The sequence below is a fragment of the Trichomycterus rosablanca genome, chromosome 6 (genome assembly GCF_030014385.1).
Source record: "Trichomycterus rosablanca isolate fTriRos1 chromosome 6, fTriRos1.hap1, whole genome shotgun sequence".
Classification (NCBI taxonomy): domain Eukaryota; kingdom Metazoa; phylum Chordata; class Actinopteri; order Siluriformes; family Trichomycteridae; genus Trichomycterus; species Trichomycterus rosablanca.
Genome location: NC_085993.1, coordinates 33,315,475 through 33,337,112, shown reverse-complemented (window position 1 = coordinate 33,337,112; position 21,638 = coordinate 33,315,475). Strand labels below are relative to the sequence as shown.

Genomic DNA, 21,638 nt, shown 5'->3' with positions numbered 1-21,638 from the left:
GTAAACACAACTGGAAATTGATGCCTCCAACACACTCCAAAAAGTTTGAACATAGGCAAAATAAGAGAAAAAAGTTAAATAAATTAAATAAATTAATTAATTAAAAAAGTTAAATAAAATATTCAGGTTACATTGTACAATACACAGGTGAATTGGTAACGAGTGAGGAAATCATGATTGGGTATAAAAGGAGGATCCACCAGGTCTCAATCTGCATGTGCTACAACAGCGTGGCTTCGTAGACACAGAGCATGTGTGCTTGACTGGTCTGCCAGCAGTCCAGATCTGTCTCCTATTGAAAATGTATGATGCATCATGAACAGATCAATCAGACAATGGTGACCCCAGACTGTTGAGCAGCTGAAGTCTTGGATCAAGCAAGAATCACACAATTAGTGTCCTTAGTTCCCAAACCTCAGTTTCTATCCCTCATTAATAGAAAAGGTGATGGAACACAGAGCTAAACATGCCTCTGTCCCAACTGAAATCCTGAAAGTCTACCTTAACACCAACCTTTTTGTAGTGTATTACCGGCATAACATTCAAAATGTGTTTATGTTTACAAAATATAATGAAGATGATCAATAAAAATATTAGAATTTTTTTGAAGTTAAAGATTCAAAAGAATTAACAATCACAGATTCCTCTTTTTTACTGCATTGTACACAACATCCCAACTGGTGCTTGTAACATTTTAGCACAGGGTCTACCAAATCTTCATCATCTTAATTTTTCGGTTAACAAGTTGATATTATAATTTGCATGATACTGTGATTTAATAATTTGAACATATTAGATTAAAATATTTCAGGAAAATAATATGCACTTTTAAGATTTTTGGTTGGTTTTTGAAATCCATGAATTTCTGAATGTTTTTTTTTATTTGATTTTATTACACAGTAGTAATGAATGCTTTTTCGATTGATATTCACCAGACCCTACAACCAATCAATCCCTCATCGTAATTAATAATTGACAGCAGACATTGTAGGTTAAAGGCATCCTTTGGGTTTCTCCAAATGAAAATTCACCCAGATGTAGGAAATGCGATAAGAGTAAAATTTTAGATCATTTTACTTTTCTTTCAGTGCTCAAAAGTCTTGTTTTGTGCTCATTCTACAAATGTGTGTGTCTTCTCTTAATGGTCTTTAATATAAAACATTTGTGAATGGCATTTGTGAATGGAATTCCAACTTTGTGAAGTTTACAATGTACCGTTTTTGTGTTTTGCTGTGTTTTCAATGTTTTGTTTAATGATCTGAAATAATTTATTGTGACAAGTTGGAAATTTGGTGATTACTTTTTACACAACTGTATACTGTATAAAAAGTAGCTGGTAGTAACTGTGGTCATTACTGGATGCTAGCCTTTATTCTCATGGGATGTAATCCTTGATGATTTCCATGAACTGGTGAAAGCCCTGGAAATGAGCCTTCAAGATTACAACACATGTCTGTTAACACAGACTTCAATGAGTAACATCTTACAGTAAGGTTACTTATAAAAGCCACCGAGGTGTTTCCCCAGGACATCATAGCCTTTCTCCTTCATGATAAAGTTCATCATTGTCTGTAAGACATTGTGTGTAAGAAACTTTGCCCTGGTCTACTTTTCCACTGCCAACTTGGGCATAAGTGAAACTCATAGTTTAGATCTCAGGATATTCTTGCTTCCACTGTTCCACTGAGGCCCATTGATAGATGGGACTGCTATGTCCATTAGGCTTGGAATCTTTCCATTAGCCTTTGGCTTCATTATAGCCCTGCTGTTACAATCCTGGTTTGAACAGTAGGTCAGCCAAACACCAGCTGTTGCTCTGGATGAATTACAGTTTACTATAAATGTGCTACATTTATGAAAAATTCATCCAGGAGACAAACTTGTTCCTGTCACTTTTTATTTCATTTGGAAATGCACCTGAAGTATACTCCACTGCAATGTAATCACTAAAACTCCTTTATTATTATTCATATATACAGTGGACCCTTGCGTTACGAGCGGTTTACCATACGAACATTTTGGGTTACGAACGATCTTTTTCAACTTAACGTACGAACAAATTTCGTATTACAAACCGAAATTCGCAAAACACGTGACGTCACGAACAAGTTAACTCCGACCGTCTCTCTCTCTCTCTCTCTCTCTATATATATACAGTGAGCGAACAGCGGATGGTGTTTTTTCGATGTTTTCTTTATATTTTGTAAAATTCAATATTAAAATGGCCTCAAAGAATGTGCAGCTGAAGTGCAGTACAGAGAAAATGAACAAATCTATTACATTTGTTGTTGTATAATTTCTCCTGCCAGTACCTGTCACTGTGTATCAGACAGAGAGGACAGTGAGTGAGAGAGAAGAAGGAATTCGGCTCAGTAAAGTATTCTTACACCTACAAAATACAACACTATTGAAATAAAGAAGGAAATAATAGAAAAAATATGAGAGTTATTGTTATTCCTGGTAGATACATTTTATAAAAAAAAAGAAGGAAATTTATTATGGTGTATAGTAAAGCACACGTACTGTAATGAAATGTGGTGTGTGTTTTATGTACAGTACTACTGTGTATTGTTGTTTATTATTGTTTATTACAGTAATGTCTATTCTATAATTTAGGATTAAGGGAAAATATACTTGTATTTATAACAAAAAAGACAATTTAAGACATTAGAAAGGTTAGGTAAGGGGGTGGTTTGGGAGGTCTGGCACAGATGAATTCTATTTACATTATTTCTTATGGGAAAAATCGGTTTAACTAACGAACATTTTGACTTAAGAACAGCCCTTCAGAACCAATTAAATTCGTAAGTCAAGGGTCTACTGTACATCTTAAAGCCTAATATTAAGCACTTGTGTAGTGCAGCCATCTAATGCACTAGACCAGAGTTTGAGTCTCATCAGCGTCACTGGACCACAGCGAGCACTCTACTGACATAGTTGGCTTTGTCTGAAAAAGGGATGCTGCAGCAGTATTGTCTGCTGTCTATTTAAGGCACAAGCAATGGAGGAATTTTAAAAGCATTGTGTGTGTTGCCGCCATTTAAAAGAGGTTGATAAACTCACATATGTCAGTAAGGGTGTGCGTTAGCCTGAGGTCCTGGATATTTGATGTTTTCTAATAAGGTCTCAATATTTTAAATACCTCAACCAACTGAAGTCTTAAAAGGTATCTTACAGAAATAGATGTAGTTTCTTAATGTTTTTGCTTTAAAACCTTTTTTGACTGTCATCAAAGCAGTAAGAAGTTCCTTCTGTATTGTTGTTATTATTATTACAATTATTATTGTCATCATCATCATTATAATAAAAGCAGAAATTTCATGGTAAACAGAAAACAGAGTGTTTTTCTTGTAAATAGTCAGTTTCAACACCAGATTATAATTAATTCCCCAATGCCTCCCCTTTTTATTCAGTTGAATTAAGCAGTTGCAACTGTTAGTATTTAGTGATTGTGCAATAGATAAGTTGTGTGTGGGGGGAAAGGATATAAAACAACAGCTTGTTTCCAGTGAAACTAAAACAATATCTGGCCAGGCCAATGACCAGGACAGAGACTGACTAAAATATAGTATAGTAAACAAGCAATATCTGAGACAAAAGAAAAGTGTTTTGAACCATGAAGTTCTCTAGGCGTACTATTTAGTAACCAGAAGTCCATAGAAGTATACCATACAAATATTATTGCTGTATATTTACAACACTGGGCAGATGCTTTTAGCTAATGTGACTTATGAGTAAGGCACTACCAAATTCACGGTCATAAAAGTCGCGCCACGAACCGTTTCCCATAAAATATGCAATTTGCCATGAAATTCAAAATTTAAGGTTTGTGTTTAGCGATTTAACATTTTAAATTTGCATACAGTTTCTTTTTTTCTTTATAAACTCAGCAAACTCTAAAGACGCTAGTTTACATTAGCAATCGGCTAGACAAAACTAGGTTTGGAAAACTCTGAACCGATTCTGTGGAAATCATGCGCAGGGCGTGGTCTTTGAGAGGGAACTATTAAGGTAGGCTGTGCTGTGTATTGTAGCTTCTATTAATTCTCACCACTCACTCACTCACTTTCTTAACCGCTTATCCAATCAGGGTCGCGGGATGTGGCGGGGGGGTGCTGGAGCCTATCACAGCTTTTCAATGGGCGCAAGGCACACGGTAACACCCTGGACGGGGCGCCAGTCCATTGCAGGGCAGACACACACACACATACACACACCCATTCACCCATAGGGCAATTCAGTGGCTCCAATTAATCTGACTGCATGTTTTGGACTGTGGGAGGAAACCCTCGCAGACACGGGGAGAACACCTGGGGATTGAACCCAGGACCTTCTTGCTGTGAAGTGACAGTGCTAGCCACCGTGCCGCCCTTCTGTTAATTCTGTCATTCAGTTTTTAAGTGTTATTTAATGACTGCTGTGAAATGTGGCACTTTTGTTTTAAAATCCGTGAAATCTGTAATTTTTGAAAAAACATCTGTGAAATTAAGCACATTTTCCTGTGATTTTAGTAGCAACTGATGATTAAGAGCTTGGTCAAAAGAAAATCTGTGGTAGTAGTGGTGGGTATTTAACCCTTAACCTTCTGATCAATAGTCCAGTACCTTAACTAAGTCACAATTGCCTTAGAACTGTATTAGTGCAGCTCACATAACTGATACAATAAACTGGTTACATCAAGATAGACAAAAAACCCTAATATTCTTATTATACATTTTGCAAGATACAGATTATTATGGATTATCCTGTGGTGGATCGATTTACTATTTTCTGTTCTTTGTGCTCTAGTATTTTCAGGACCGACACCAGGAACTTTGTGTTTCTCAGCCAGAATAAAGGAACCATGTTTCGATATTGGATTACCTCATTCTCGATATTATTCACAACCTGTCAGGTACAGTAATGCTCAGTTAATTTTGTTTAATAATCACTCTTCGTGCAGAACTCAAAGATACTATTATGGATTTTACCACTCCCCTCACAATAAAATTTCTTATCAATCTAAATCAGTAAAAATAACAACCTGGCTGGGCATTGAACAGGCTGGCTAACTGAGGCGCCCACACGAGGGGTGGGTTACTCATGAAGCAGTATAGTGGGTCTCACTGTAGGAGATAATGCTGCATACTTGTGAAAGGGGAAGCATTCAAGTCTGTGGCTACACTCAGTCCGTAGCTATACTCAGTCTGTAGCTATAGTCAGTCTGTGGCTACACTCAGTCCGTAGCTATACTCAGTCTGTAGCTATACTCAGTCTGTGGCTACACTCAGTCCGTAGCTATACTCAGTCTGTAGCTATACTCAGTCTGTAGCTATACTCAGTCTGTGGCTATACTCAGTCTGTGGCTACACTCAGTCCGTAGCTATACTCAGTCTGTGGCTATACTCAGTCTGTATCTGTAGCTATACTCAGTCTGTAGCTATACTCAGTCTGTAGCTATACCCAGTCTGTAGCTATACTCAGTCTGTGGCTATACTCAGTCTGTATCTGTAGCTATACTCAGTCTGTAGCAATACTCAGTCTGTGGCTATACTCAGTCTGTATCTGTAGCTATACTCAGTCTGTAGCTATACTCAGTCTGTAGCTATACTCAGTCTGTGGCTATACTCAGTCTGTATCTGTAGCTATACTCAGTCTGTAGCAATACTCAGTCTGTAGCTATACTCAGTCTGTGGCTATACTCAGTCTGTAGCTATACTCAGTCTGTAGCTATACTCAGTCTTTATCTGTAGCTATACTCAGTCTGTAGCTATACTCAGTCTGTAGCAATACTCAGTCTGTGGCTATACTTAATCTGTAGCTATACTCAGTCTGTGGCTATACTCAGTCTGTGGCTACACTCAGTCTGTGGCTATACTCAGTCTGTAGCTATACTCAGTCTGTATTTGTAGCTATACTCAGTCTGTATCTGTAGCTATACTCAGTCTGTAGCTATACTCAGTCTGTAGCGATATTTAGTCTGTGGCTATACTCAGTCTGTAGCTATACTCAGTCTGTAGCTATACTTAGTCTGTGGCTATACTCAGTCTGTAGCTATACTCAGTCTGTAGCTATACTTAGTCTGTGGCTATACTCAGTCTGTGGCTATACTAAGTGGGAAAATGCAAATATGTCACTGTTCTAGGATTTAAATGATTGTTTATGTTTTTTTCAGCTAACAATGGCAAACTTTTCTAATAACGAAACACAGGAGAAATCCAAGAATAGCTCTCATGAAAATGACTTCTCACGTAACAAGATCATGATGGCCCAGTTTGAGTGCTACCAAAAGATTACAAAGGACACCAACCATAATCAAATAGGTAATAAAATCATTACTTGTCTTTAGATTTCATACCATAGGATTTTCAGTCAAATCTACCCTGTCTGAACTAGGTTTATGTTACGTGTGAGGCTGTGCTTAATTTTAAAGTTAAATGTTTGATGCAGATGTCTGTGAAATTTCGCTTTAAATTCCTTTTATGTGCATACATCACAACTCTAGACAAGTATAGTATGAATTGGTCCAATATGGAATGCACATATATTATTAAAACAAAAGTTTTACAAGCAAACAACTGACTCGGTGGAATGTGATTTTGATTTTGCTGGGTGTGTCTGCCTATGCATTGTTCATCTGCAAACACTTAAACATCCTCTCATGATGTGGCCTTGTTTCAAATACTTTCATGCAAATACTTGTCTGACAGCAACTGTGAGCATTTTCAGCACCTTTTAATATAGAATTTTGTAGCTGGACAATATCAGCAAACATAAACCTGTCAGTATCAGTCATAAATATTTTAATTAAGCAGATTTGACTTATAGAAGACTGGACTAATCTCATAAATCAGATCAAATTAGATAAATTTTTTTAATGTATGTTTGAAGGTTATCTATGTAACAGGGCTGGAATGCGCCTCACTACAGAGAGCGCAAGGCGGATCCCCTCACACATGCAAGAATGAAAATAGAACCCATGTGCAGATATTTAATCAAGGTAGAACAATACTGTGACAAAAAGCCACTAACAAAAAGGAAGCAGCTGCAAATAAAAGTGGTGGTCAAATTAGTATTAAAAAGTAAAAGTTGAAAGACATGAAAACCCTCAAGAGAGAACGTGGATAGAAAGGGGATAGTGCAGAAACGAGAACTGGATGTCACAATATGACTTTTCCAGCCATGTGTAATTCTCTAAAGTTCTCTAAAAAAAGAAAGACAGAAAACTGTCTGAACCTGCCGGTTCTGGCAACACACGAGCAGAACCCCTGCCACGCCAATTTGTGCGCCTCTGCGCACAGTGGACTCCCAGGGCGGTATCCTCATAAGGTCTAACACATGGCGACACTGGGGCAAGATCCCAGAAATCTGACAATCCTCATCAGTGGAACGTCAAGCCCTACCAAGTTTACTGGCACCACGGCCTCAGAGAAATGCAAGTGTGCAACAAAGGAGCTGGCAAATAGGACAGAGAGAAGCCGTGATATATAGGAAACCTTCCACTTGAAGCAGCCTAACACTTATGAGGTACAGATGACTGTCAATCAAGAAAGTTTGACAGATCACATACAACTTAGCCTTGTGCCCCATCTGCCAGCCAAACTAGGCAGGGCAGAGGGACATGACTCCTAATGTAAAGGAGCACTTGGACTGCTGCCATGGCATTACAATTTATTTTACTGACTGGCCATTTATCACAAATGACTGTGGATTATCTGATTATCTTAAAGAATTTGTAATAAACTAGGAGTTGTGGCCACTTTCCAGTGTAATTGTTTATTAATCTTTATAACATACAATTGCATTTCCATAAACTGTCAGGATTATATTTATTATATTCAACAATTGTGTAAGGATTTCCATACTAATATATAGGATCATACCTATGAAAGATAATGTGCAACAGTTATCTAGTGGTGCATCTTCTGAAAGAAGAGCAGGGATACAATTTTTTGTCATGACCTTATGAACTTTTAGTGTTATCTGTTGATTCTATACATTATTTTAGAAGGTCATTCTATAAATACTTTTTTTTGACTATGTTGTACAGATGGGCTGATGTGTAACCGTACATGGGATGGCTGGATGTGCTGGGACGATGTTGAGGTTGGACTCACTGCAACTCAACACTGTCCTGATTACTACCATGACTTTGACACCTCAGGTATTTTCTTTAATGATCATGGAGGCATAGCATAAAAAGTATTGTAAAATAGAACCAACAATATTAGTAGTAGTACTTAGAAATACTTTTTGTAACAAGGCATGTCACACATCACTATGATGGGGCCAGATGGAGCCCTGCACCTGCGAGATTTAAAAGATTAACCCTAATGGCAGGAGGCTCAACCAAGGCAGAAGAATACTGAAGCTAAAGAGTCACAAACAAAGTGGAAAACTAAAATATACGAAATGGTCAGAGTAATAAAAGTATCAAATAAATCCAAATCAAAAATCCAGTCCGAAAGTGGGGAGAGACGATAAAAATTTTTTTTAGCTACACAGTGTACCAGTGTGTGATAACCCAAGTTCTCAAAAAGAGAAGGAATTTTGAAAACTGGCCATGGCTACAACAAAAGGCATAGTAGTCACTCTACCAAATGACACAGCCCATGTCCAGCGTAGATCCATACGTGGTGACTGCTAAGATGCCGAAAAATGGTGCAATGCCAAATGAGTTTACTGAAAAGTGTATAAAGAATGCGGGCATATGCACCGGTGGAAAATCCAGGCCAGACCAAGCCACACATCACAACCTGAGGTTAAAACAGGGAAACCTGTGACAATTTACCAAAGAGGCGGTGATTATAAAGACACTCCTCCACTTGGAGCAAATTAATGCTAAAAGAGGCGCAGAGACTGTCGGTTAAACTTACCAGCACTCGTTATGGTTTTTCACTTATTTATTTCATTATTGTATGTCTAAGTGTTAAGTAAGGTATTTGTTGTTGTTGTTTGTTCAGAGGTTGCATCAAAAATCTGTACTGACTCTGGCCACTGGTTTGTCCACCCTGAAAGCAACAGAACCTGGACTAATTATACAAGGTGTAAACAAGCAACTAACGAACGCAGACTAGTAAGTATATATTAGAAAGATTATTTGAGCAACATCAGCCTTTTCTCATATTTTTGCATGTCACATTTTATTGTTTCAGATCTTTAATCATTTTAATATGACAAAGGCAGCCTGATTGAACAAAATACAGTTTAAAGTAGTTATTTAATGTATTGAAGCAGTTTATTAAAAATGATAACACCACTTTGCACTGTGTGGAAATGTAATTCCTTGTAATAACTTGTGATGCCATCTTTAGCTGCAACAGCTGCAACTAAATGCTTCTGATAACTGGGGATTAGTTTTCCACTTCCCTGTGGAAGCACTTTGGCCAACTTTGTAGGATTTCTTTTTATTTAAGCACATTAACGGGCGTTGGAGCATGAACTGCCTGTTTAAGCATATTGTGCCACTCTAAAAAGCTAGTTTTGTTTATTTTGAGCTTTTTAAAGGTGGACTTGCTTGTTGTCTTTCTACATAAAACAATTGTGGCTGAACGTCAGATCACATAGTAATACCAATACATTCTCATCAAAATATATTAAACATGGGTAAAATACATGTAGACATGGGTAAAAGTTCACACAGATATTGACCAAAGGCTCAGGTTTCTATGTTGCTAGCTGTGCCACTCTTCCCATCATCTCATGGATTAACTTTGAAAAGCATCAAATCTACTCACATATGGATTTTTTTGTTTTAAAGCCCTAATACCAATCCATGGTTTAAAAACAACACATCTGTAGAATGCTGCAGGATTCTATATAGTCACAAAATTCCATTTCATTAGTCTAATGCACAATTTGTTTTTAGTCAGTCACTGCTTTTACATAAAAACTTAAGTACTATATACAAGTCACATTTAAAATTGATACTATAATATTGTGTTTGTACTTTTTTTTTTTTTTCATTTTTAGACAACAGTTAACCTCTACTATCTGGACCTGATTGGTCATGGATTGTCATTGATATCTTTACTTGCTTCTCTGGCAATATTTTTTCATTTTAAGTAAGTATGATGATAATTTTACTCAGCAGTTGCTATGAGGTTTTGGACTGCATTTTACTGATTTCATTTTTTTGTTTTACTCCAGGAGTTTAAGTTGCCAGAGGATCACACTTCATAAAAACCTCTTCTTTTCCTTTGTCCTAAATTCTATTATAACTATCATTTGGTTTACCGCTGTGGTCAACAATCAGGAATTAGTACAAGCTAATCCGGTGAGTAGGTCATATTTTTGTGTAATTAGATAAACACTTTGGCCAGAATTTAGTACGACTACAAATAAATTGAGCTGGTTTGCTTGTGCAACCTTATAATGTGTTCTTATTATTTAAATATGAATAATTGTGGAAGTTATAAAACATGCCATAAAGATTTATCTAAAAAGTAGTTAAACACAGTACTTGTTAAGAGATTCACCCTTCAGCTGCTTTAAGGCATTGATTTCATTTTATTCTGCAATGGTGTATTACATTTTTCATATAAATGTTGACGCTTTATGTCAGGCTGTTCTTTGGTCCTGTACTTCTGGCTTTACTAGCCAGTATAGGAAACGCTCTACGCTGTTTAAGCTACTACAGTGGAATATAGAAGATAAGAGGATGAAGTAATCATGATATAGATGCCATGTTATAATTAGCTCACATTTTTCTTGAGTTGTTATGTGGAATGATTTTTGTGGTAAATAATGCCAGTTTCATTTTAAAGTAATTGCATTATAAAATAGCCAAACACGGTTGGTGTTCTCAGATGGTGGCAGACACACTGCGACCCTGACCAAAATTAAGTGATTATTAAAAATCAATAAATGAGTGTATGTAAATCCTCATTTATTAAACTAGACTTACACATTTGCTGTAATAGTGAACTAAGGAGTCAGTCAAGACAGACAAGAGGCAGATCTGATAACCAGAAACGATGTGTTTTATAGTTATCTCATTTTAAAGACAGTCATTTTTTAAAGGCTGATGTTTACTATTTTTGTGGAGATTATGCAATTTGCACGTGTGTATAAACTCATACACCTTACGAAAATCATGGTCTTAGTGTGGTCTTATGATATATACTCAAGTATTTTCTGTATGTTTTCTGTAACTGCTAGAAATTCAATTACAAATGATACCATAATTGTTTAAATGAATATTTTCTTTAAGCTATGTTGCTAATCTTGAGTACTTTTGTGCATATATACACAGGTGAGCTGTAAGGTGGTCATGTTTATCCACCTGTATATTTTGGGCTGTATGTATTTCTGGATGCTGTGTGAAGGAATCTACCTACACACACTGATCGTTGTGGCTGTGTTTGCTGAGAAGCAACATCTCATGTGGTATTACCTGCTGGGCTGGGGTGAGCACATCACACATCTCATAATTTACTAATTTACTACTTATTTGACCTGAATTCTTAAATCTGCAATGGGCATATTGTGGCAAAATTAGAGTGAAAAGTTTAGTATAGAATATTGACGTTCAGTGTGTATAGAATATAGTAAGATAATAGAAAGATTTTATCCAGTCAATTTCTGGAGTCCTGTGTGAAATTATACCATTAAATTTTTTCTCAGGTTGTTTGTCATAATCCATTGCAAACAAAAGAAATAAACATAATAGTAACTATTTTCTGGTGAATGGGTGCCTATATTTTTGACCATGACTACACAACAAAAAAATTGCTATATTTTGATAAAAATCTGTGAAGACTAAGCAAACACCTAAGAGAAAATCTTTCCTGCCACTTTTTTTCAGTACTTGTCACGTTTGCCAGTAAAAATAAAAACCTCAGGTAACAGATGCGAGGAAGAATAATACCAATGATAGATCAGACTTGCCTGTTGACGATGAGGAGCATGTGATTTCTGATATTAATCTTAAAACAGACCTCACTGCCGGTTTCGAAAAAGTATTATAAGGTGGCACAACAAAATGTATCTAAGTTAAAAATGTATAATGTAATGGCACAAGGACCAAGAACTTGTACTTAAATGGTATTTAGTACCTATTCACAGGCTTATTTTGTGTTTGTGCTATGGGTATCAATTGGAGGTTTTGGGTTGATCAACATGGATGGATGGATGGATGGATTGATTGATAGATAAATACTTTATTAATCCCAAAGAAAATTAAGGGTCTAAATAGTTACTTGGTCTAAATAGTGCGAGAAACATTAATGTATGGGAATATCAATCTTGCACAATTGGGTACAAATATTATTTGGATTCATCTCAGCTTTTTTTATTGAAAACATATTCTATTCTGAGTATTAGGCTGCATGTATGCTCAGCCATCATCAGACATCCTTACCCACTTACCCACTGTGTATTTTCTAAACTTCAGTTTCTGACTAGCCAGATTTAACATTGTGTTCCATAGAGTAAACTAGGAATCACAACAAAGTGTTTGTTTTGGTTCATGATTTTTAGGCTTTCCTATCATCCCAGCAATGATACATGCTATAGCCAGAAGCTACTACTACAACGACAAGTAAGTGCAAACGTACAGCAAAGACAAATGGAACCTAGAGCACGATAAACCAAAACAGTTAAAGCTGTTAATGTACAGTTGTTATATGTAGGATAAGTAGGACAAGGTGGGTAACGTGGTGAAAATCTGTATCTTATTTTCTCTCTGCTGCAGTTGCTGGATCAGTTCAAATACATCTCTGCTTTATATTATCCATGGGCCCATTTGTGCTGCTTTACTGGTGAGTTCCCTCTCTCTTTTTTCCCTTTCTTCTTTGCCCTTTTCACCAGCATGTGTTATTTTCCTTTGTTCCTCTGAGTGGAAATGTTTTCTTATGATAATACTACTCCCAGTTTTGATAAAGTCTTTTAAATATATGGACAATTTATTTATAGTGGAACCAAACCTTGGTTATTTTTAATAGTGGAAAATGTTATAAAATGCCATAGCTTTTGCAAAACGGTCACTATTTTCCACCTACCATTTTAGAGAAGAAAACACAATAAAGCATGTCATCGTACAAAGCCTGAATACAATACAAAAGCATATTGTAGTGCCGGTAATTAAACAGTACCACAAACTGTCATGTTGTTGTTTTTTCCCTAAATATTTATTCACTGAGTGAGTAGTTTGGCTGCCCAGCACAAAGAGCCACCCTAAGTTTCAGCCCAACATTCTTAGAGTTCCCCTTCCTTCCCTTACAGTCTCATAAACACTCTTCATACACTGCAACTGAATGTGTGGCCTGCACTCATAAATACTTATTCACATTAGTTGGTCATTTAGAGAATCCAGTCCACCCACTGGCATGCTTTCTTATGTAGGAGGAAACCTGAGTACCTGGATAAAATTACCAAACACAGGCCAGAACTCATTAAACACCAAACACAATGTAACTTCCAGTGTTAAGATACGCAGCAACACTTCCTGCTGTAAGATTGTGCTGCTTTAAATGTGTTGTCAGTAAGACCCCTGTGTAGTCTAAATACCCAGGAAGCTTTGCATTATCATAAAGAGGCTCAGTGACCAGCTAGTGATACTTTGTGTTGTACCATTTTTACCTTCTGTGCAGTGTTTTTAAAGACCTACACATACCTATGGGCTATTTTTACAGCATCATTTACCATCAAAATCACAGTAACTTCTAGTTTTTTACATTTAATTTTGCTAGGTGAGTGTTGTAAGTGAGGTGCATTGTAAAACTAGACATGCTCAGTTTCTTGGAAATAACAGGCATATATATATATATATATATATATATATATATATATATATATATATATATACCGATCAGCCATAACATTAAAACCACCTCCTGGTTTCTACACACATTGTCCATTTTATCAGCTCCACTTACTATATAGGAGCACTTTGTAGTTCTACAATTACTGACTGTAGTCAGTCTATTTCTCTACATACTTTTTTAGCCTGCTTTCACCCTGTTCTTCAATGGTCAGGACCCCCACAGGACCACCACAAAGCAGGTATTATTTAGGTGGTGGATCATTCTCAGCACTGCAGTGACGATGACATGGTGTTAGTGTGTGTTGTGCTGGTATGAGTAGATCAGACACAAAAGCGCTGCTGGAGTTTTTAAATACCGTGTCCACTCACTGTCCACTTTATTAGACACTCCTACCTAGTTGGTCCACTTTGTAGATGAAAAGTCAGAGACAATCACTCATCTATTGCTGCTGTTTGAGTTGATCATCTTCTAGACCTTCATCAGTGGTTACAGGACGCTGCCTACAGAGCGCTGTTGGCTGGATATTTTTGGTTGGTGGACTATTCTCAGTCTAGCAGTGACAGTGAGGTGTTTAAAAACTCCATCAGCGCTGCTGTGTCTTATCCACTCATACCAGCACAACACACACTAACACACCACCACCATGTCAGTGTCACTGCAGTGCTGAGAATGATCCACAACCTAAATAATAAATAATAATTATAAAGGAACAGTATGAAAGGGGGCTAACAAAGCATGTAGAGAAACAGATGGACGAGTGGTCAAGGAGGTGGAGGTGGTCATAATATATATATTATGCCTTTTTCTCCCAATTTAGCGTAGTGAATTTGTCTTCCGCTGCTGGGGATCCCCAATTTTTTGCAGTTGAAGAGGGTTTATTGCTGCTCACGCCTCCTCCGACCCACACGCAGCCCTTAACGGAGCTTTTTTCCACCCATGCACTCTGCACAGGTGCCTCTATCCACCAATCAAGTCAAGTCAAATTTATTTATATAGCACTTTTTACAATAGACATTGTCTCAAAGCAACTTTACAAAATCCAGGACTAACAGATACAAAAACCCCTGTTGAGCAAGCCGAGGGCGACTGTGGCAAGGAAAATCTCCCTTAAAATTACAGGAAGAAACCTTGAGAGGAACCAGACTCAGCAGGGCCCATCCTTCTTGGGTGGTCGGGAGGATATTTTAAATGAATAAGATTTACACAAATCATACAAACCCAAAATTAAATTAAACTAAAAGTTATAACTAGCAATAATAAATAAATAAATAATAGAGTTATTATTCAGTCCAGTCTGTAATAAAGTCTGTAGTGAGTTCTTGACATACTTGGTGCAAACACGCCAGGGCCCGTCACATCCAGCAGGATCAGCAATCAGGGTCCCTACACAGCGTTTGAAGACCCCACCCACATATTCTGGTCATCCCCCCCTGCAGGCACTGCTAGTTATGCCCGCTAGATAGCGCCCAGCTGATCGGTGGCAATGCCGAGTTTCGAACTGAGGATTTTAGAATCTTGGCACTGGTGTGCTAGCAGAATATCCCGTTGCACCACCTGGGTGCACTAAAAGTGTTTAAAAACTGTTAAAAAAAGTTTTGAACTTTGTTTGGGCATTAAAAGTAGACAAACAAATTCTGTCTTTACTAAAACACACACAAATATACCTTCCATGACTTTATTTAACACGTTAACTGTCCAAGTTGGAAAGAACAGCAATAACATTTCCTGTAGATGATGATTTATAAAATATTTATAATAAAACTAGACAGTTCTGGGATTTCTGACATAAACTTCTTGTGTCAAATCAACTTGGTTTATGTCTGATCCCAGTTGGCCGATCGTTTTTGAAGTATTCTGTTTTTGTGTGCTTTAACACTCATTGTCTTGTTGCATCATTCGACTTTTGTTAGGCATAAAGTATCACTACACCTTTGACACAATTTTAAACTCATTGTTATGTTAGTGTTTGAAAGCTGTGCAGGTCAGAATCGTGTGTGTTTATTGTTTTTAATAAAGCTGAATAAGGAGTAAATATAGTAAATAATAACTTATAAACCCTCTTTCCTTTTTTTTACATACTTTTGTTCTCTCTGTCTGCTTCCTACAGGTAAATCTTTTTTTCCTCTTGAACATTGTGCGAGTGTTAATCACCAAGCTGAAGGTGACCCACCAAGCTGAGTCCAGCCTCTACATGAAAGCAGTCAGAGCCACCCTGATCCTGGTTCCCCTCCTGGGTATTCAGTTTGTTTTGCTGCCCTATAAACTCGAGGGCCACCTCTACTCTGAGATCTACATGTATATGATGAACATTCTAATGCATTATCAGGTAAGAGCCATCAGACAACATCAAAACAATGTCAGTGTGAAACTCATGAGAGAGAACTAGGTAACTGATGTAGGGAGAGGGAAGCAGGACGTATTGAGTGTTTAACCGCTTTTGTTTTTGTTATTTAAAATACTTTTATATTTACTTCCAAGTTTACACATACACCGACTAGGCATAACATTATGACCACTGACAAGTGAAGTGAATAACACTGATTATCTTCTCATCACGGCACCTGTTAGTGGGTGGGATATATTAAACAGCAAGTGAACATTTTATCCTCAAAGTTGATGTTAGAAGCAGGAAAAATGAGCAAGTGTGAGGATTTGAGTGAGTTAGACAAGGGCCAAATTGTGATGGCTAGACGACTGGGTCACAGCATCTCCAAAACTGCAGCTCTTGTGGGGTATTCCCGGTCTGCAGTGGTCAGTATCTATCAAAAGGAACATGAAGGAACAGTGGTAAACTGGTGACAGGGTCGGCCAAGGCTTATTGATGCACGTAGGGAGCGAAGGCTGGTCCATGTGGTCCCAATCCAACAGACGAGCTACTGTAGCTCAAATTGCTGATGAAGTTAAAGCTGGTTCTGATAGAAAGGTGTCAGAATACACAGTGTATTGCAGTTTGTTGTGTATGGGGCTGCAAAATGGGGACCAACACAATATAAGGAAGGTGGTCATAATGTTATGCCTAATCAGAGTATAATTTCTTTGTATGTTGGGGCTCAATATAATGTCTGTCGTCTTTCCAAATTTATACTGTTCAAAAAATTTGTAACACTTAAATCACACATCGGATCTCGATGAATGACAGATTAAAGTAAAAAAATTTAATGATATAAATTGTGTAATTTGTTGAGAACAAAATAATGTAATGATAATGGTAGATTGAAACCAAAATCATCAACTCATTGAGACCTGTATTCAGAATTACACCGAAAATCAAAGTAAAAAGTTACAATTCAAGGTTGATGCATTTTGCGCAAATTTCATTACGGCAACTCATAATGTTATGAGTTAGCAGATGGTGATAGCGGATGGTGTCTGGGGATCTCCTCCCAGACCTGTATTAGGGTATCAGTGAGTCCCTGGACAGTCTGTGGCGCTACTTGATGGCATCGTATGCACTGATATGTCCATAAGGTCACAGTTGGATTCAGGTCTGGGGATTGTGAGAACCAGTTAGGGGCATTGATGCCTTTCTCATCCAGAAACAGCCTTCACATCTGGCCACATAAAGCCGGACATTGCTGCTTATGTGGGAAAAGTATAAATCAACCAGTTAACCAAATTCAATTAACAACTAAGTTAAATTTCACTAGTCACACCAAGGCATGATTACTGTCAGACATGTTGAATCTAAACATCACTGGCATGTCTGGCATTGTGAGGCAGGCTAAAAAGTTTCAAAAAGCAGCACATGATGCCACATAAAGATGTGACAAAAGTAATTAAACTCAACCAGTCTGTAAAAAGTTACAAAGCCATTGCTGAGGCTCTGGGACCACAAACCACAGTATGAGCCATTGTCCACAAATGAAGAAAACTTGGAACAATGGTGAGCTTTCCCAGCAGTGACCAGCATACCAAAATTTCACCAAGAACTCACTGACAACTCATTCAGGAGGTCACAAAGAACACTGACGAACAGCTGAATTACTGCAGGAGTCACGTTCCTCGGTTAAGGTCACTGTACACAATTCCACAATAAGTAAAACACTGGACAAAAATGGCATCCATGGTAGAGCTTCAAGGCTCAAACAACCACTGACACAAACACAAAGAACATAAAAGCCTCTCACGCATTTGCCAAAAAACATCTAGATGACTCCCAAGACTTCTAGGTTAATATTCTGTGAAATGATGAGTCAAAAGTGGAAGTTTTTGAAAGACAGGGGTCGTGTTACATCTGATGTAAAGCTAACATCACATTTCACCATAGGAACATTATACCAACAGTCAAACATGGTGATGCTAGTGTGATGCTCTGGATGACCTGGGTAACTCATCATAATTGATGAAACCATGAATTCTGCTCTCAATCAGAAAATCCTGAAGGAGTATGTGCACATGTCAGTTTGTGACCCGTAGCTAAAGTGCAGTTGGGTTATGCAGCAGAACAATGATCCAAGGCTCACAAGCAAGTCCACCTCTAAATGAATAAAAGGACCAAACAAAGGTCTTGGAGTGGCTGAGTAAAAGCCCTGACTTAAATCTGATTGAGATGCTGTGGCAAGATCTTAAATGGGTAGTTCATACTCAAAAACCCTCTAATGTTGCCAAATTAGCAAAAACAGAAGAAATCAGGTGATGGCCACTTTTTCACAGAACTGTACAGTAGACCCTTGAGTTACGAACGGTTTACCATACGAAGATTTTGGGTTACGAACAATCTTTTTCAACTTAACGTACGAACAAATTTCGGATTACGAACAAATTTCGGATTACGAACCGAATATTGAATTTTACAAAATATAAAGAAAACACCGAAAAAAACACTGTCCTCTGTCCAAATGTTCGCTCACTGTATATACTGTGTATATATATATATATATATATATACAGTATATATACTGTATATATATATATATATATATATATACAGTATATATACTGTATATATATATATATATATATATATATATATATATATATATATATAGAGAGAGAGAGAGAGAGAGAGACGCTCGGAGTCAACTTGTTCGTGATGTCACATGTTTTGCAAATTTCGGTTCATAATCCGAAATTTGTTCGTACGTTAAGTTGAAAAAGATTGTTCGTAACCCAAAATGTTTGTATGGTAAACCGTTCGTAACTCAAAGGTCTACTGTATAGTTCCTGGTGCAAAGAAAGCGTAGTTTTGAGAAAATGAACAAATCTATTACATTTGTTGTTGTATAATTACTCCTGCCAGTAGCTGTCACTGTGTATCAGACAGAGGAGACAGTTAGTGAGAGAGAAGAAGGAAGTCCGCTGAGTAAAGTATTCTTTCGTGCTATTACACCTACAAAATACAACACTATTGAATTAAAGAAAGAAGTAATAGAGAAATATGAGAGTTATTGTTGTTTCCGGTAGAAACATTTTATAAAAAAAGGAAATTTATTATGGTGTATGGTACAGCACATGTACTGCACTGAAATGTGATGTGTGTTTTTTATGTACAGTACTACTGTGTATTGTTGTTCATTATTGTTTATTACAATAATGTCTATTCTATAATTTAAGGGAAAATATAGTTGTATTTATAACAAAAAAGAGCATTTAAGACATTAGAAAGGTTAGGTAAGGGGATGGTTTGGAAGGTCTGGCACAGATTAATTCTATTGACAGTATTTCTTATGGGAAAAATAGGTTTAACTAACGAACATTTTGTCCAGTAAAATTCTGTGTGTAAATTTTAAGTAGATGCATGCACTAGAAATAATAAAAACAAAAGTGGTTAAAAAGTGGTTACACTGGTCTTCCTCCAATGTACCCATTGAAAAAGCACAGTTTATATGTACAAAGCCATCTGTTTGTTGCTTGCCTGTAAAACTGTGTAATAAACACTTTGATGTTGAGATATCTCACTTCTTTTTCTGGCACTTTTAGGGTCTCCTGGTGGCCACAATCTTCTGTTTCTTCAACGGAGAGGTGAGTCAATGCTATAACCCACTTCCACCCATTCAAAGCAAAGCTAAATTCAAGGCAAACTTATTTAAGTAGCCAATCCATTTTAGGAGTTACTTTTGTCATCAGGGTGGTGCATTTTGCCATATACCAAATCTCACTGATACCTTAAGCCTGGACACACTAAAGCATTGGTTCTCAACATTTTAACTTGGCTACATACATGTGCACTCTATAGCAAAACAAGTCTGTTAACACTTCACCTATTAGACTAATAAAATAATATTGACAATTGACAACAATTTGGGGAAAGTCCTTACCTGTTCAATCATTATTGTGCCCCTGCGCACAAAGAGAAGGTCTGCTGAAAAGAAACTGGTGGCTCAGTGGGTTCGATTCCCAGGTGGGGCGGTCCGGGTCCTTTCTGTGTGGAGTTTGCATGTTCATGTGGCAAGTCCATATAAATGTATATGGTTTTGGATAGTTCAACAAGCTTACATGTGTCAACATCATTTGACTATATATAGTGGACACACATACAGTTTTGAGCTGTGAATGAAAAGTTAAATAAGGGACAATGCAACATAAACAGTGCAACAATGTTTAAACTAGACTGAACCACATTAGTCCCAGAATGAACCTGTATATTCCTGTGTCCTGTAGGTCCAGGGTGTTTTACGTCGTCACTGGAACCAGTACCGCATCCAGTTTGGCAGCACTTTCACCAACACAGAAGCTCTGCGGTCAACATCCTACAACACCTCCTCCATGACGGAGGTGCACCGCTGCTACAGCATAGACAGCCACATGGACACACTGAACGGAAAAAGCTTTCACAACATGGATGCAACCATCCTCAGATAACATTTACATGTGAAAACAGCCACTCGACTTCATGCCTCCTACTTAATGGTTTCCTACTGGGATCTAACTGTATCTAAAAGTACTTTGGCACAAAGAGGTGTTTTAAAAACTGCTTGACGTCAAAAACATTTTCTCCATGATTTGCTAAGAAGGACAAAGAAAAACGCGTAACCCAGAGGGAGGCTTGAAGCAACATGACTAATGAGCAGACGCTGATGAAAGTACTATCCGTTGGCCATGTTTCAAATCTTAAAAAGGACAACATGTGGGATTAGCAACGCGCAAGAGACTTTACAAGAGCTATGATCTGGATTATGTTCCCTCTGGCGCTCGACAGACGTGCTGTGAGATTCAGGAGAAAGAAAAACTTTCTGGTTCCTATACTGGGTGTGTTGATTGTGAAACTCCATCTGTTCTTTGTTGTGAATCTACACTTGATGTTTGAAATGCAGTGATTCTGTAACTGGGACTCAGAGTCAAGGTCAGAACGCAATATGGAGAAACAATGGCATTTTTATTCATCGAATGTACTGCTTTAAAGTGGATATCTAGAATAATCTATGTTAATATTGTGCAAAGTCTGTGTCTTACACTACATGGCCATAATATAATTTAGGTCATAGGTTTACATACACCCAAGGGATATTTGCCATGGCAGACTTAGGGCAGATATTCTTTTTTGTCAATCAAGAATTGGAATATATATATACACACCGATCAGCCATAACATTAAAACCACCTCCTTGTTTCTACACTTACTGTCCATTTTATCAGCTCCACTTACCATATAGAAGCACTTTGTAGTTCTACAAATACTGACTGTAGTCCATCTGTTTCTCTACATACCTTTTTAGCCTGCTTTCAACCTGTTCTTCAATGGTCAGGACCCCCACTGGAGTTTTTAAATACCACTCACTGTCCACTCCTACCTAGTTATTGCACCTTGTAGATGTAAAGTCAGAGACGATCACTCATCTATTGCTGCTGTTTGAGTTGGTCATCTTCTAGACCTTCATCAGTGGTCACAGGACGCTGCCTATGGGGCGCTGTTGGCTGGATATTTTTGGTTGGTGGACTATATTCTCAGTCCAG

General features: G+C 37.5%; 1 protein-coding gene across 1 annotated transcript in view; it reads left to right on the top strand.

The window, feature by feature from the left end:
- Positions 1-21,305, top strand: part of calcrlb (calcitonin receptor-like b) — a 34,522-nt gene extending 13,217 nt beyond the window's left edge. Inside the window, exons 2-13 of the mRNA XM_062996864.1 lie at positions 4,789-4,894; positions 6,155-6,302; positions 8,030-8,143; positions 8,943-9,055; positions 9,952-10,043; positions 10,129-10,255; positions 11,234-11,387; positions 12,460-12,520; positions 12,674-12,740; positions 15,853-16,071; positions 19,665-19,706; positions 20,346-21,305. Coding sequence (XP_062852934.1) covers positions 4,844-4,894; positions 6,155-6,302; positions 8,030-8,143; positions 8,943-9,055; positions 9,952-10,043; positions 10,129-10,255; positions 11,234-11,387; positions 12,460-12,520; positions 12,674-12,740; positions 15,853-16,071; positions 19,665-19,706; positions 20,346-20,546 — 1,389 coding nt within the window. The 5' untranslated portion in view covers positions 4,789-4,843 and the 3' untranslated portion in view covers positions 20,547-21,305. The remainder of the gene's footprint in view (positions 1-4,788; positions 4,895-6,154; positions 6,303-8,029; positions 8,144-8,942; positions 9,056-9,951; positions 10,044-10,128; positions 10,256-11,233; positions 11,388-12,459; positions 12,521-12,673; positions 12,741-15,852; positions 16,072-19,664; positions 19,707-20,345) is intronic.
- The last annotated feature ends 333 nt before the right edge of the window (positions 21,306-21,638 follow it).